The 17,984-nt window shown below is 44.9% G+C and overlaps 1 protein-coding gene across 2 annotated transcripts in view; it reads right to left on the bottom strand.

Annotated features, from left to right (window-relative positions):
* The window catches only part of AP1S3 (adaptor related protein complex 1 subunit sigma 3), a 56,976-nt gene extending 41,841 nt beyond the window's left edge, over positions 1-15,135 (bottom strand). The window contains exon 1 of one of the 2 annotated variants that reach the window (XM_027120119.1): positions 15,004-15,135. In XM_027120119.1, the coding sequence (XP_026975920.1) occupies positions 15,004-15,006 (3 nt within the window). In that variant the 5' untranslated portion in view covers positions 15,007-15,135. Of the gene's footprint in view, positions 1-8,135; positions 8,223-15,003 lie in introns of those variants that run through there. The other variant, XM_027120112.1, reaches the window with a different exon arrangement.
* Between the last annotated feature and the right edge of the window lie 2,849 nt (positions 15,136-17,984).

Genomic DNA, 17,984 nt, shown 5'->3' with positions numbered 1-17,984 from the left:
GCCACCAGGGAAGCCCAATCTTTATTTTAAATGAATGTGATTTCGTTTTTGATTTGGACTTTTGGACTTTTAATTCATTCTACCAATAGGATAGATAAAGTTAGGAAAACAATACCGTTGATTCTGAAAGTAAATATCAACGTTCTATAAACCACATTGGAAAACCTTTGAGAATCTTTTGCTATAAAACCAGGACATTCATTGGTTCTCCTTAGTTGGTAAATTTCAGTTGTGGCCTCCAGTGTAGGACACATTTTCTTTGAGAGGAAGAGTCTGAAGGAACTCATTCTGGAAGAAACCATCCAGGGTTGATTTTGGATGTAATTCAAGGAAAGCAGAGACTGGGTTAAATTCTAGACAGACCCAAGTAATGATTCTTCAGGGTCTGACTCAACTCTCAGATAACAATCACTTTCCCTCTTAAGTTTATGAACTAACTTCAAATTCCTAAGGACTGTGGTAGAAACAAGCCTAAAATGAATATTGCATAGATTTGTGAAACCAACCTAACATGTGAACCTTGTAAGAAAAACTAAGGCAATGGGTCCTAGTTGACTAAAATCTAAAATTTTTTACATTCCACAGCAAATAGTCCAAGCGCATAAACCATTCTTATTTATACATTATTCTGCATTCCATAGAACACAATACTACTAGAATGAACTTTGTCATCAGCTAGCTTAATTGGTTAAATTAGGAATGTAAGTAATATATTCAATGATAAATCTCCAGGACAGATAGTAGATGATTATTTTTTCCATCCTCATGCATTTGAAAAAACTACTTCAACTGGTCACTTGTCAAAAGCAAATCAACAGATCAGATGGCCCTTTTTGCACAAAGCCAGGGTTCCAGGCATGAACACGCAGCATTGCTAAAAGAAGCAGGAAATGTAAGTAGTCACAAGCCATCACCATCAGGACAACCACCAGCAAGGAACAGATAGTGAGTGTTCATTTGAGGGCATGGATAGATGCACCATAATACCTACATTAATGACTGAGCTGTAAGGCTAGTAAACGGCAGAGAGGGATTCCAACACAGATCTGACTGTAAAGCCTAAGGTCTTCCCATTATCCACACATCAGTCCTTCCCACAATCAAAGGCAGTCTTCAGGGCTTCCCTGGTGGCGCAGTGGTTGAGAGTCCGCCTGCCGATGCAGGGGACACGGGTTCGTGCCCCGGTCCGGGAGGATCCCACGTGCCACGGAGCGGCTGGGCCTGTGAGCCATGACCGCTGGGCCTGCGCATCCGGAGCCTGTGCTCCACAACGGGAGAGGCCACAACAGTGAGAGGCCCGCGTACCACAAAAAAAAAAAAAAAAAAAAACTACGCTGTTCATATGTGCACAGTGTAGACGGGACTGCTTTCCACTACATGAGTCTTTTGAGTCTGTGTTGCATAACACTAGGCTCAACAATACTGCAGACTGTTGACAAATGACTGCATGCAATCCCCAGAACTTGGCAATTAAAATAAAATAGTCCATAGGCAGTGTGATTAGCCCTCTGCAGAAGACATGTTCCAATCAACACAACCACGGTGTGGTCAGAGGACGACATGGCTGGAATGACAACCAGAAGGTGGCTCCAGGATCTGCTCCACAGGAGCCTGTCTGAAGAAAGGACAGCAGTGGAAAAAGAAGACAGTTTGGAAGAATTTGTGAACACATCTCCAGGGGCAAAGGTGCCCTCATCTGGCCTCTGTGATTATCTGCGGTTGACTTCTTTACCTCAAGTGGAGACAGATGCAACAGCTATGAGTTATATGACACTAGAGACATTGTCACCAGCCCACCAACTCTCACTACTCGGGTCCTAAGCCCCCCAAAACTCTTCTGGTCATCATCTAACTGCTCAGGGGGCCTTTCCTCCAGGAAGATGCAAATCTGCTGACCAACTAAAATGAACGCAGTGTTCCACACGACAATTATATTAATCAGTAGAAATGGCCCGCTGCATGGCAGGCACAATGTTGGTATGTTTATATGCATTATATTGTTTAAGCCACATATCGAGGCAATGTACCAACATGAAAGACAATAATAATAATAATAAATTAAGTTTCTGACACTTAAAAGACATTCCCGGAGTCATCAAGCTATAGATGGCAGGGCTAAGTGTTGAATTCAGGTAGCGTTCTATAGCTTTACAAGAAATGTCCAAGGTCTAAGGATAATCTGGAAGAGAAAGGTAGACTTGTTGGTAGACTTCCTAAAAGTATATTTTGGATTTATAAGCATTGCTCTAAGGACAAAGCGCAGAAATTTTAGCAGATTTCCAAAAGGATTCTTATCCCAGAAAACTTTAAGAATCACCAGCTGCTTTGAAGAGGACATTATTTAAGAGATATGGGAACATATGTATATGTATAACTGATTCACTTTGTTATAAAGCAGAAACTAACACACCATTGTAAAGCAATTATACTCCAATAAAGATGTAAAAAAAAAAAGATAAAGGATATTAAAAAAAATAGTCACAGATTTAAGCTTCAGTCATGGAGAAATAGTTTAAATATATTTTAATTGCCAACAAAGTAATTTCAGGGCAGTTACATGATAGTGAGTCTGGCCTTCTGCTCAAATCTCATTATATAACCCCTTTCTGGGCTCTCTATTCTTATAGCATGATGAGACTAAGGCTGGGCAGTAAATAAACGCGCACCGGCTAGAGTGCACCTGTTCTCTACCTGGCAGTCTCCGGCTCCCTACACAGCTCAGGGAACACCAGACAACACCCAGCACTGGCCTGGCCCATCTTGGGTTCATGGCAATCAGCCATGCGCAGGCTGAAGATGGTTGACATCTTCAAGTCTGAAAACTTGTTTCTTTTTCATTAGACCTGACAAATAGTATGACTTTTTTAAGGGGAGGATGTGACAGATATTTTGGGGTCACTTTTGTGGGAAATAATCATTCTTTACGTCATCCAGCAGAGAAAAAACAGGCAATGAAAGAAAAGCACACTCTATTTTTCTCAGTTCTTTCCCTTGCCTAACATTTTAAATGCTTATTTAAAATTCAGAAATCTAACCTAATTTTAGCAATGTATAACTACAATATAAACTGTAAAGTCATCAGCACCCATAAATAAATATGGCAGTTGGCAGTAAAACTGATGTTTAATTATAAATCTTTCAAGGATATTACCAAAAAAATACCACTCCAAGATGCTTTGGTCTATTCTATCTCAATAAAACTGGGAAGAAAAAAGAAGCTTTGGAAAGAAAAGTTCTATTCTGGTTGTGATTATTTCACAGTTAATTAAAAAAGGATTTGTGCCTTTTTTTTTTTTTTTTTTTGGTCACTTTTTCAAGGTCCAAAATTTTTAGCTTCCATTCTAAGACTGTAGTACAGAATATAATTCTAAATTGGAAGTGTATTATGGAAGCATTCATGTTGTAAATATTTGCTAAAAACATAATGATTATTGCAGTTAGTTATCTTAAATATTCTGTTCTTGAGCTCTTACTGATAAAACACAATTGTCCTCACTGGTTATAAAAAGGAGCTCAGAAAAATGAGATTTAAAAGCTGACTTTGTTTAAAAGTCTTGACATAATTCTTTTTAGAAAGATTTAGTGGGGTCTTTAAAATATCAATGTTTTGATCCCAAAACTGACTTACGTGCAGCAGAGATGGCGCTAACGCAAATTTTATTGGCATAATGTTTGCTAAGCAGCTGCTCCAAAAACTACATCCTATCATGATTTAAAAGGCTTTTTTTTTTTTTTTTTTCAGTACGCAGGCCTCTCACTGCTGTGGTCTCTCCCGTTGCGGAGCACAGGCTCCGGACGCGCAGGCTCAGCGGCCATGGCTCACGGGCCCAGCCGCTCCGCGGCATGTGGGATCTTCCCGGACCAGGGCACGAACCCGTGTCCCCTGCATCGGCAGGCGGACTCTCAACCACTGCGCCACCAGGGAAGCCCTAAAAGGCATTTTTGATATTGATTTTACTAATAAATATGGATCAACATCAGTTAATCAGACAAGCCCATTATTACAAAGCAAGTCACTTTAAAAAGGTTTTTTCTCAGACCAAAAGTTATTTGTCTTACAATTGACACAGGATAAGTCTTTTACCAAATGCTTTACACAGGAGCAAGAGTGGAAGTTTTCACATTGGTCCATTATGTTTTAAAATATTTTATTCTTCAATAAGTTTAATGGTTTGAATTTTAACAAGCAATGACATATAGCTGCTCAATAAATAAATATATTGGGCCTGAATTTCCTTAAAAAAATGACTATGGGTGTTAACTGGACTTATTGCAGTGATCATTTCACAATATATACATATGCTGAATCATTATATTAGTTACACCTGAAACTAATATAATGTTATATGTCAGTTATATCTCAAAAAAAACTTTTTTTATAGCAATTTGGCATTGCCCCAACACCCAAGCTCATGATCAGGAGGTTCGTCTCAATAAAGAGGAAATAAAAAAGAAAAAATTATGCAAGATAGATTCAAGTTTTTCTGAGATATGGGTGTGGTTGTTCAACTTACCTACTATAAAAGAAAATGAACATAAAACTTTAAAGTTCACTTTAAAATCTTTCTGAACAGAAAACAAAAAAGCCAGACCTTCCTGAACTGTCCTCCCAACAAATGACAGGGAGAAAATCTCCTCTGTCATTCAACAGCCTCCACCAACGGCTCCACTTTTTCTCGGGAACTAGGTTTCTGCGTGTGTATGTTTCCCAAACTGATTCCCAGATGCAGCCACGCCAATCTGCTTGCAGGCCCTGAAACACGCCTTGTTAGAGCGTATCTCACACCCCATTCCTCATCCCTCTCCCATGCCCAAAATATACTCCTCACCCAACCAAGTCTATAACATCCTTTCAGAATCTCTCATAAAATGTACACGTCCCCACGTACCCTATCCCATCCCAGCTACATCTCTATTTTCGACATTCTTGAAAGAAACGTGCAAGTTGTACTGTTTCTGTTTTCCCTCCCTGTGGGATAAGAAGCATACTCATTTCTGTCTCCTTTATATCTCTTAATAATCTCCAATTCCGGGTACAGACCACACAGTGGGTATTCAGTAAATGTGTACCTATAGCAAGATAATAATGCTGTGCTTCTTTTATACCTGACTTGATTGAAGCCAAAAGTGCACTTAAACCTGTGCCTAAACACACACACAAATAGATGCGTGAGCAATGCAACGATTCGATGTAAAGTTCCATGAGCTCTGTTGGTATGGCCTTCCTGGTACGTGACAACCCCACCTGCAAGCTGCACTTACGAGGAGCCCAGCTCCTGATCAACAGCAACACAAGGACATATGGCTCAAGAGTTCAGCATCAGGCTTGCCCTGCTTCTGGATCTGACACGTGCAGAAAATAAGGTACATTGGGTTTGGAGAGGCATATGACTTTCTTGTAGCTGATTACAAACTGTGAGAGCCAGAAAGGATTTTTAAGGTTCTCTCTCACCTCAAGTGACAGCTGAGGACTGGCCCCGGGAAGTTAGGTAACATGGTAAATAAAGGTCATGGTTACTGGCATAGCTGGGTACAGGACCCGGATCCCCTTATCTTCCAGTCTAGCCATCCTTCCAAGCATCATGCTCCTCTTTCTAGTGATGTCTGTCTTCGGCTGCTATTAAAATAAGCTTTCCTTTTCAAAACATTCATTAGAGTGGTGGAGGAAGGTAACAGCAATTGTTTCTTAGAGCTACACAAGGAAACTAGCCCACTCAGAGACAAACACACGCACACATCCCTAAACACACCTGCAACTTCAGTAACATTGTTTCTTGGCTGCTAAGAAGGCAACCCATCTCCAAAACTATGCAGCTGAGTGAAGTGAGGCTCCTCCGGACTCTGGACAAGCCTCAAGCTACTTTTGACCCATTTCCCCAAATGCTTAAGTAAGATATTCATTTTTTTTAACTCTAAAATAAAAAGTTTGTCCTTTTTCGTTATCTGTAAAGTCAGTGAGAAATGTCATTCCTGATAATACTGGATAAAGAATTTCTTAGTGGGGTTGACTGGAGGGCAGAGTTAGAGATGGGGGAATCTATAAGAAACCAGTTTGGACTTCCCTGATGGTGCAGTGCTTAAGAATCCACCTTCCAATACAGGGGACACGGGTTTGATCCCCCGTCTGTGCGCCACGCTACTGAGCCCACATGCCACAACGACTGAAGCCCATGCGCCTAGAGCCCGTGCTCTGCAACAAGAGAAGCCACCGCAATGAGAAGCCCACGCACTGCAACAAAGAGTAGCCCCCCCACCCGCTCGCCACAACTAGAGAAAGCCCGTGTGCAGCAGTGAAGACCCAACACAGCCAAAAATATAAATAAATAAATAAACAAATATAAATGAAATAAAACTAATTAAGAAAAAAGGTACATCTTTAAAAACAAAAAAGAAAGAAACCAGTTTGTCATGGTAGACCTTCAGCAGGCCCTCCTTCAGGACTTACATTTTCTACCACCTTTCCGTGTTGTCTACTTATTAACCCCTTCCCACTCACATACATACCAGACACACACACCCTTTTCTGAAAAGCTGGAGGCAGGGTCACCTGCTCTTCTGGGGCTCAGCCCCACGATTGTCTCTTCCATGAGCCCCTCCCATGTCCTCCTGCATGGAATTCCTGCAGCAATTATGTAATCTGAACGACATACTTCACAGCTTAATTATGTACTCCCATACTCATCTAGGTTTGCTATGCATGTGAGAAATTTCTTGCCAACAACACAAGTTTCTTGTAATCAAGAAACAGATCTCATACTTGTGGGGTTTTCTTTTCTAATAACCTCCTTGGTTAAGAACACAAGGATTAACAAATGAAGAAGAAAAAAAAACCCTGAAAAGTGATTCATGTACTATTTCTCCATTTATCATTTCATCTGGACAAGGTAATCAACGTAGGGTATATCAACAATAGCTGTTGGTGGTTTAATTTTGTCTTATAGTCAATATGTCCCTAATTAGGTTTTCTCCTGGAGTCTTTTGAGAGGCAGACTGGCCTTTGGTTCTGTTTCAAATCATTCGAGGAGGAAAAGGTCCTAGAAATAGGGAGCAGAAATTCCAAGCAATTTTCAATTCGCCTTTGAAGTCGAATGAAACCTTAATAACTTGGGACTCCATTCATATTTCATAGTGATGCTTATTTGATCTTTCTTAATGTGAATTTTTTTGTGGCCAGGAACAACTTGCTATGATTACTATGCTAAACTCAGCGCCCTGCATTGTAATGATCACTTAAACGTTTATTAAGAACCTTCCTTTTTCTTCCTATTGCAGCCTATACTCCACACTCATTAAAAATCTGTCCCTAGGGCCTTTATACCTTGACAACCATGCCAATGGTTGTGCACAAAATTTAAGAGGTGGGAGATTGCCCATCCATCACACTCTTTGAAAATTCAGGTTCAATCTGACAGACAGACCTGCCTTGTTATATAGTCAAGCCTCCTCTTTTCCCCGTAATTTTTTACAAAGATTGTCAACGTAGATTAGATTTTCTGAATTCTTAAAGTATCCAAATCGTGAGGCCAAACAGACTTAGAAAGGTAGGACTCATACACAGGACACTTTGAATTGAGAACCTGACTTCTCACAAAGAAACTGGAGGCAAGCAGTTGTTTCAGAAATAAAAGGAAAACGTTCTATACACACTCTGAGTTTAGAATCACATTTTTTTAAATGTGATATTACAATAACCCTTATCTTCTCCCACCTCCCCAATATCTGCAGTCTGTGATATTTTGTTTCTTTGTTTCATCCGTCCAAATAAATTTCTCATTAAAAAAAGAAAAAAAACTTAAGAAATATTTTTAAGTTTTTCATTAGCTTTTTCCTATCTCCCTTAAAAATGTCCTGGCTAACATTTATGGAATGTATGCCAGGTGCCAGCCCCCGAGCTAAGGGTTGAACTGGATTGGCTCATTCAATCTTCAGGGAAATTTAGGAAGTGGGCCTGGTTACGAGAGCAAAGAGCAGAGCCTCCCAGATCACAGAGCCTGCACCCAGGAGCCCAGGGCCCTCTGCCTCACCACCACGTCACACCTGTATCCCACATCTGCCTTTAGAAATGGGCACAGGCAGGCTTCCTGAAACGCTGTAGGCATGTCACCTCCACAGGCAACGTGTATCTCAACATTTACACAACAGAGATGACTCCTCCAACAGCACTTCTGCCTCCCGAGGAAGTTCTGACACTTAAAAGAAACAGTCATCTTTTTCAGGCCTCTTGTAGCCTCACCTGCATAATGAAAAGTTGCTGCCCTGATTTCTTTTTTTCAGGGAATCCAAGAGAAGCTGGAGGTGGGCAGCAGACACTGAAACTGGGGGCTGAACGATTCAGTCACAATCTGAATCTGTTACCGGGCTTGACTGGTCCTCCCTGACTCTTTCAGGGACAGGACTTCTCAATCTTGCTAGAATGTTCTGCTGTCTACTGAATACAGTGAGGCCAATTCTAGTTCATCTGACAAGCACCTCTGTGCTTTCATGTTTCCGTCCTGTGAAGTGACTAGCAATATTATTTTACCTTTTTACCAAAAGTTTTCAGAGTCGCTGAAGTGAGAAAGATGGATCACATTTTTTTCCCCCTCAGCTAGTCTTGATTCTCATTCAAAAGCAAGGTACAGGGCTTTCCTGGTGGCACAGTGGTTGAGAGCCCGCCTGCCAATGCAGGGGACACGGGTTCGAGCCCTGGTCCGGGAAGATCCCACATGCCGCGGAGCGGCTGGGCCCGTGCGCCACAACTACTGAGCCTGCGCTCTGGAGCCTGCAAGCCGCAACTACTGAGCCCATGTGCTACAACTACTAAAGCCCGCACGCCTAGAGCCCGTGCTCTGCAAGGAGAAGCCACCGCAATGAGAAGCCCGCGCACGGTAACGAAGAGTAGCCCCCACTCACCGCAACTAGAGAAAGCCCGTGCACAGCAATGAAGACCCAGTGCAGCCAAAAATAAATAAAATAAATAAATTTATTTTTTCAAAAAAGCAAGGTACAAACAGGAGTCCTGGAAGCCTGACCAAGAGCCCAAGTTAAAGAGAATAGAAGAGAGAAAGTGTCTGTGTGTGTACATGTATGTATGTGTACATGTATGTGCACGTACATGCATGTGTGTGTCTGTGTGTGTCTGTGTGTGTGTGTGGACGTATTGTAAGGAAACTTCTGTTTCCATCCCAATTCCAGACACATCCAGGCTTAAGAAGTTACAAAACATAGGGAAAAACAAAGCAGAGTTTTGCTGGAGAAGTAATATAAATGGGAACATTTTTTAAGTCATTTTTCATATAATTTAAAAGGTGCTATGTTCAAATACAAAAAAAAAACTGAGATGTCTAACAGAACACACAATAAAAAGTGACTCTTTTTACAACACCAGATGCTTAGAGCCCTTCCCAGAAACAATCACTGTCTCCAGCATACCCTCTACAAGTTTTCTGTTTATTTGCAGATTTATCCGTGTCATCATTTTACACAAATTTGTCTAAGCTGACAAATTATACCACACCTGACAATCAGGGCAGACCCAGGAAGAGCTGGGGAAGCCATGGCATCCCGTGCCCAGGGCTCCACTGGGACGTGGACAGAGGCAATGAGAGCAGCAGAAGCACTGACCTAAGGATCTAACCTACAGCAAACGCGGGGAGCAGATACGGCTGAGAACTCCCCATCCAGTCAGAACTGGTTCAGGAAATGACCAAGTACAGTCCAAGCCAGCCGGACGAACGGCCCACGACCTCAGGACAAGAGGGGAAGGGGTGGCAGGGCCTGACGTAGCCACCAGGATCGGCACTGCTCGTGTCCCCATGCCACCTGCCTGGGAATCATCTTGGGTCCCCATGCCACCTGCCTGGGAATCAACTTCCATGAAGTAAGAATGAGATGATGACTAACCACTACTTTATAGTATAATCCTCTTCTGTATGCTTGATACAAAATACATATTAAGAAAGTTTAGAGAACTTCCTGCCAAGAACGTGGGCTCCAGGAGAGCAGGAGAGCTTCTGGCTTCTTCAGTACAACCTCTGGGGCCTAGATCCAGGGCTGGCTTTTGTGGACACCAGAGCCCTGGGTTCACAGAGGGAGCACCCCTGATTTAATGCTCTGCTGCCACTGTCTTGAAATTCCCAATAAATTCTGAACGAGGGATCCTACATTTTCATTTTGCACTGGGCACCACAAATGATACAGCCAGTCCTGCCTGGAACACTGCTTGTCATAGGGCAGGTGTCCAATTTATTTGTCAAATGTACACATGAGTGAATTAATGGAAGTTGCCTGAAAACATGGGTCTACAGAACAAACTCAGCCTCCAGGCCAATTCTGGCCCTCCACCTGTTTTGGTAAATAAAGTTTTATTAAAACACAGTCACAGCCATTTGCATCTTGTCCATGGCTGCTTTCACTCTACAGCAGAGGGGTTGAGTAATAGTGACAGAGACTGTAAGGCCCAGAAAGCCTAAAATATTTACAGTCCGGCCCTTCACAGAAAAATGTTTCGGACACCTGCCTTAGAACACTGTCTCAAATTTCTCTTCCCAAATAATTAGAACTGCAGAAAAGGCAGGTAGACTTGTGAGACCTGGAGGGTCAGCCTTAAGCAACTAGCCATAAACGAACTATATCTTAGGTGTTTATCTTTAAAGTTTCTGGGAGGTTTGCCTCTTGGACCCAAATACATTGATGTTTTAATTCAAAAAAAAAATTTTTTTTTTTTAGTCTATAATGAGCTGGATGAGTCGTTTTTACCCCTGAAGGTCCCCCCTCGACAAGGGCAAGTATACAAAGGGCAGAAGCACCACAGTTTGTACTGTGGCCTTAGTTCCTCCTCTTAATAGACCCAGCGTAGAAGGAAGGCTCCTGTAGCATTTAAGTGGCCACTGAACCTTGCCACACACCCATCGTTTCTTACTGGCCCAGAAGCCCTGCTACAGAAGGTCCAACAAGGACATTAAAACTGGAATCCTGCACGCCTATGTTCTTGACTGAGTGTAATATAGGTCTACGCCCCATCGCACTGCGGGACTAACAAGTGGTTATATTATTTTTCCCCAGGCAGTTTTCAGAAACTATTTAGAGAGCTATTTCAGAACCCAGCTCTACCTGTTGGGAAGTGTTCAGACTTGGGACTTCGTGGGAGATTTTTTGAAGGCCAGCTTCCTCATAATGGTCAGTGGCATTTCATTTCTAAATGAAACAGTGTGCAGTACCCCCTTTCCACTGTAAAAATTCTTAATTTATCCCACGTTAGCAGCCATGCAAGAAGTACATTTTCTCTTGCTAGTCAGAGTGCTGGAGAGACAGTTTAGTACACCCCTGAGAGGATTTCAGGGGTGTTTGCCTCTGAACTCTGCATACATTCTTTTACATCACAGGATCTGGAAAGGGAGCTTCTCCTGGGTAAAGAGCTAGAAAACAATGAATTCCATCAGAGAAAAACAAGATACGTGAGAAAGGGAGGCTGTAAGAGAGGCAAGGGGACTTTCCCTGGTGGCGCAGTGGATAAGACTCCACGCTCCCGGTGCAGAGGGCCCAGGTTCAATCCCTGGCCAGGGAACTAGATCCCACATGCACGCCACAACTAAGAGTTCGCATACCACAACCAAGGAACCCACGTGCTGCAACTAAGGAGCCCGTGAGCTGCAACTAAGGAGCCCACGTGCCGCAACTAAGACCCGGTGCAAACAAATAAATAAATAAATATTAAATAAATAAATAATTTAAATACAATGGTGTAGCTGCTGTGGAAAACATTAAAAAAAAAGAGAGAGAGAGAGGCAAGGACAGGCCCCAGGAAAGAAGGAACACCAGTGAAATCTCAGCTCACTCGGAGAATCTCTGTACAGTAACAAGAAAATAAAATTGAAAGAATGATTCATAGAGATGTCAAGGAATGCTAATCTTTGGGGACTCATACAGGAACTTTCTTTATTTGTGTTAGGGGAAGGGGTGACTTTATCCATTATGTCTTCATCCGTAATAAAATAATTCATGGGACCCAAAAGGACAGACATTGGAAACAGTGGGGCAAATACACAATCTGCTGACCACTTCCTGCCAGCTGTTGTCAATAAAATACCACACAAAAATTGTAAGCTGCTGACAGTATTTGTCACAGAAACCAGTAATGGGAACTCAGAAGTAACAACCCTGGGGAGGGGTAAACACAAGTCTCACTGGTGCTGTTGGGAGGCCTGTGGGAAAGGTCTGTTGTAGGTGAACCCTCTTGGGAGAACTGAACACCGCACAGGGTCTCTTCCCAACCCCTCAACCCCACAGTAAGTGCTGGCCAGCAGCCCAGACCACGTCTCAGTGGAGGAAGGCGCTCGCTACTGCTGCCATAATAGGCTTCCTCACTCAAGCTGGAATTTAAACCACCAAAATAACAATACACACTAATCACAATTTACTTAAGCGTCAGACAATAAAACTGATATACTGGGTGCTGGAGAGGGGTTCCCAGCAGGATCTCCAGGTTCAGAGTTAGATATCTCCACTCTCACCCTCTCGGCTTCTCACTGTTCCTACTTCTCTGTAATACAGTGAGATTATGATGAACATGGGAAACTTGGAATTACCCTATTTAGGAAAAGGAAGCATTCATGCTGTTTCTAACATAAATTCAGATAAAGAAATAACTTCACAGTTCAGCTTGGGAAGGTGAATTTACTGTATGGTATTGTAAATTTAAATAGAGAAACATTTCAGATACTTGCTGATTCACTTAAAAATTATAATCAACCTATTACACATTACCAGAAACAACTCTTTGATGAACAGTAACAATATTTTCCAAAGCAAAAAAAAATATTAGTGAGAAGAGTGGCACTGTTTTACTTTTTGGCAAATTTCCTTAATGTCTGGCTCAATAGAAGACAGCTGGACTCTGCTACCACTTTTGCATTCACTCTGTTGCACTCTCGCAGGTCACGTTAGCCTTGAGAAAACTTCATGTACAGTCATGTAGGAATGAACGTGTAAAGGGCAAATAATATCTCTACGCTATTATGAAAATCGTTTTGGCCTTGTGGACCTCTAAAAAGTCTTGGGGGGCTTCCCTAGTGGCGCAGTGGTTGAGAGTCTGCCTGCCGATGCAGGGGACACGGGTTCGTGCCCCAGTCCGGGAGGATCCCACATGCCGCGGAGCGGCTGGGCCCGTGAGCCATGGCCGCTGAGCCTGCGTGTCCAGAGTCTGTGCTCCGCAAAAGGAGAGGCCACAGCAGTGAGAGGCCCGCATACCAAAAAAAAAAAAAAAAAAGTCTTGGGGACTCCTAAGTGTACCCAGCCCACACTTTGAGAACCACTGCCTTATGAGTTGGGAACAGTTATTATCTCCATTTTACAAATGAGCAAACTGGCATAGAGAGGTCAAGTCATGGTCCGAGGACACATTGTTGGGACAGGTCAGAGCAGATAAAATACAAAGAGCATGATACCCTCATTTGGTTGTTTGTTGCAAGAACTGACTGAGATCATGAAGGTAAAGCATTGAGCATCCTCCTATCACAGGCACTCAATAACATCAATATTTCCCATTGGGCTAGATCTAGTAGAAAAGCCAGGGAAACTGCACATTTCTGATCAACTCATCACTTGACACCAGCAAGAAAACATAGAATTCCACTGCAGGTGTTGTCCAGAGCATGGACCCTACACAAGCTCTCGGGTTGGAAGATTTTTGCTACTCAGAAACTCCAGGGCCTTACTCCACCTTCCATTAGGCAAAAACTGTGGCGGGCTGCACACATGTCACCTTCTCCCTTGGGAAACCTGAGCAAGCCAGGAGAGCTGCTCCATTATTTACAGCCTCCTTTTTTCATCACGCTATATTTACAAGGAACCCTCAACACACAACAATGGCGCCTCCAGTCTGTGCAGCCAAACCTCTCCTTGGAAAGCGTCTGTGGTCTTCCCATCCAGGGGCTCGGCACTCCACTTCTCTCCTTGTCCATCAACTTTCGTAACCCACATGGCCCTCCTCCTCCTGCCTGTGGAGGGTACTCAAGCCCAGAGTGCAGGTCACTTCTGTTCCTCCTCCGATTGGGAAGTGAGCTCAGCTGGGAAAGTGAAACTCGTGCAGTTCAGGCCACCGCACTTTCAAAACACTACCCTAAGCAGAAGGCAAGAACAAGAGGTGCCTGAAGCTATTGCTTTCATCCAAGTGCAGGCAACCAGGATCTCTCACCTGGAGCACTGCAAACTGGTCTCCCTGTCTCCACTTCCACACCTCCTCACACACGTATCCCAGGCTGCTCTCCACCAACAGCCAAAGCGATCTTTTAAAAGTATAGAAGGGATAAAGTCAGTTCTCACGCTTAAACTGCTCCCAAGGCTCCCCCACTCAGTGGAAATAAAATCCAAACTCGTTAACTTGGTTTATTAGGACCTGCCTCGTCTGGCCCCTGCCTACCTTTCTTGCTACAAGCAAGGGTTCCTTCTCTCTGGCCTTTGCTCTCTCTGCTCCCACTACCTGCAGAGCTCCCCTAGGACTTCCAACAGCTCAGAGGTCACCTCCTCAAGGAGGCCTTCACTGCCTGCCCGCTCTGCAGCTGCCGCCTCTCCATCCCTCCATCCGGTTGTACTTGAGACTTTAGAGCACTTACTCTCGGAAGTTATCTTCATTTTACTGGTATATTACTCATCTCCCTCCTTCCACATCGTCCTCCTAGAAGGTAAGCCGCCAATAGCAAGGACTCCACCTGGTCCCCGCGACATCTCCAACCGCCTGGCACCGCGCCTGGCACAGACTAAGCGCTCAGCAAACGGTGTAATGAATGAAGCGGCAGTGCCCGAAAGTCCCAAGCTGGCGTCCCTAGCGCCCCGGGTGCATCCGCACCGTCCGGGCGCCGGGACTACAGGCGCGGGCGGGCCGGGGGGCTGGGGGACCGGTGGGGCGGGACGGGGCTGCTCGCCCACCCGGCCGCGCGCCCGGCTCGGCGCAGCAGGTGCCTCCCGGGAGCGCGCACACACACGTCCGCCCTGGTCCGCGCCGCCGCCCCGCTCTCCAGCACTAACCATGGTGGCCGGGCCGCCGCCGCCGTCCCCGCGGGCGACAGACGAGCGCGGTGGACTCGAGGGCGAGAAGCGAGCGAAGGAGCCGGTGCGGCTGACAGGTGAGGTGCCCGCCTCAGACCATGGCTGCTTCCCACAATGCCCTCGAAGCGAAAGTTTGCAGACTCCTCCCCGCGCCTCTGCCCTCCCTCCCCTCCGGCTCCTACCAGCTCCCTCCCTGCCCCCTCCTCCCGCTCCTCCCCCTCCTCCTCTTCCCTCCTCCTCCCGCCCCGCCCCACCCCGCCCCGCCGCAGCTGGCCCCGCCCCGCGCCACGTGGGCTGCCCTAGGTGCGAATACACCTGGGCGCGCGCCTCCCCCTCCAGCCTCTTAGGCCCAGGCGCCGGGAACCAGAGCCCGCGGGATCCGCACTGAGCAGCCCCGCGCGGTGAGCGCCGAGGGGGCTGCTTTCCTGACTCTGCGAGCGAGTGTGTCATTCATTCATCCCACAAACGTTGATCAGACCTGGCTAAGAGATCTCCCGAGACACTTGCGGGAAGTGTCACTGGTTGTCTCGTCCTAAACCGTGTAAGGCGGGGAGCGTGTGGCAGATCTGGAACTCTGCTGGCCAGAAGCGATTTCTTGCCTCGGATTTCTTTCTTTTCATATATATATACATATACACACATATTCATGCATTATATATATATATATATATATATATATATATCTGCAATCCAAGGGCATAGGTCATTTTAAACTGGCCCCGTTTTAAGAGGTCTCTCCTAAGACTGGCGTGGAGCCTCTAATCTCTCTCCTTCTCCCCTTGGTTTTTCCGAAGTCTGGAGTTTCCACCTGGGCCGTTAGGAGTCTCCAAACCCCCAAGTTGTAAGCAGAGTTATGAGTGTATTTTTATGTTCGTTTGGGAGAGTCGTTTTTATCAAATACCTAAAGAGATCTGTGACCCTAAAAAGGTTAAGAACCTTTGCCTGAGTGGTTTCTGGAAGCCAAAATTGGTGAAAATCCTCAGATCCGCCATCTGCGGTGTGGTCCAGCCCAGGTGACCTGGAAATAAGGGAAGCTCCGTCCATCTGTGCATTGATGCCACATTGATCAGTGCTTTCTCTGTGCAGAGTCCTACAGAAGGAGGGTGGGAGATCCAGCTGGGAACAAACAAGCGCTTTCTTCTGAAGCTTATAATCTCTTGTGGCTCAACTAATAATAAACAAATAAATAGATCATTAGAAAGTAATGAGTGCTAAGTAGATGAGAAGATTTCCAAGAAGATGAGTACAGGTTTCTGGGACAGGCACAAGGGAAGCTACATTTATTTAGCTGGGGTGTCAGGGAGAGCCTCCCTCTGAGAAGGTGACATGAGATGTGGAGGTGAGATAACAGTGCACTGAAGGAAAAAAAAAAAAAAAGAGTTGTCCTTCTCAAAAGACCCCAAAGAGAGCCTCTGTGTCTGGAGTTAAGTGAGAGGAGGTCAGAGGGTGGGCAAGAGGGAATGGGTCTTCCCTACCTTAAGGCAACCCATGCACTAAAAGCCACCAAGACAACCCCAGTCTCCAACCTGGAAATTCTCAACTAGAAGAGGATTATTTAAGCAATAATTAAACCCCAGACTATGGGATGATCTGCAATTCACTGTAAATTTAGGAGAGCTGCTTTCTAAACTAATTCTACCCTCAGGGTACATTTTCTTCCTTTCTTGGGCATTTTGGCTTCGGTCTAAACTTTGTGCCTCCTCCTTTCTATCCAACTTCAGGGCAGGGCCCAGCCCTGTCCCACCCACCTTGCCCATTCTGTGAAGCTTCTGCTTTAAGGATTTTGTTGCTAGTGGAAAGAGATGGGAATGCTAAAGTTGAGACTAAGCTATAGAAATCTCAAAGCTCTTGTCATGACAGTTAAGTAAAAGATAAAAGCAGAAGAAAGTTCCCTTACTGTATGGCCCAGGTTAGGAAAAGCTTGGTTCAAGAATAGGACCATCCTTTGCCTTCCCTCACGACCTTGCTGCGATGGGCAGAGGACACCCTCCTGAGCTTCTGCCCCCTAATGTTATTCCCTCCAAATTCCCACATCACAGCCAAAATCACCCTTAGGGCAGGACACTTCACAGAGGTGGTCTTATCTGGCCTTCAAACAACCTGTAAAAGAGGGGGTGCTGTGCCCACTGTACAGATGAGAGCCTGAGTCTCAGAGGCGGTGAGACCAAGGCAACCATAGACCAGGCTAATGAGGCTGAGCTGAGCCTACAATCAAGGCACCAAGGTGACACAGGAGGAAAGGAGGCAGGGCACAACATTTGAAAGAATGACATAGCCCGAGGACATGACATAAACTGATTGGAACCAAATGGGTCCAAGATGGGAGACAAGTTGACTTCCACTAGACCTTGAGCCTAAGTATACGCTCACTGTAATACATCAGCAAGCTAAATGACATGCCCACAGGCTCCATGACAGTTCCAAGACCGACCATAAGGATCAAAGAGTGGGCAGTGGCCCAACTCCTGGAAATCCCCGCCCCTTCCTGAAATAGCTGGAATACTCCTCGCACTCATTAGCCTAGGAAATTACCCACCCCTATAAAAACTGACAACCCCATACCCTGGTGCCTTTCTCACCTTCTGAAATGGCCCACACCCTGTCTGTGCAGTGTGTTTCTCTCTAAATAAATCCACTTCTTACCTGTCACTTTGTCTTTCACTGAATTCTTTCTGTGAGAAACTGAGCTTCATTAAGTCCTGAAACCAGGCGTGTGATCTCAGTTGGAAGACTGTGGGTTTTGGCTGGGTTCCAGTCCCAGCCACGTGGGTCTAGTCCCAGTCTGAGTTTGAGTCCCGGCACATGGGTTTGTGGGACTGGAGGGACATTGTTCCAGCTAATGATTAAGAACTCTCCAGACAGTAGGGGCTTCTTAGACAATGGGTAAATTTCCAGGATGTCCGGCCCCCTTCCGAGAAGGAGGGAGATAACAAAATGTAAAAAAGGTGTCTGTCAAAGAC

This window comes from Aethalodelphis obliquidens, unplaced genomic scaffold (genome assembly GCF_003676395.1).
Source record: "Aethalodelphis obliquidens isolate GAN/ISIS:26980383/991018 unplaced genomic scaffold, ASM367639v1 scaffold2, whole genome shotgun sequence".
NCBI lineage: Eukaryota > Metazoa > Chordata > Mammalia > Artiodactyla > Delphinidae > Aethalodelphis > Aethalodelphis obliquidens.
The sequence above is the reverse complement of the archived record's forward strand: the minus strand, read 5'-3'. Positions and strand labels throughout refer to the sequence as shown.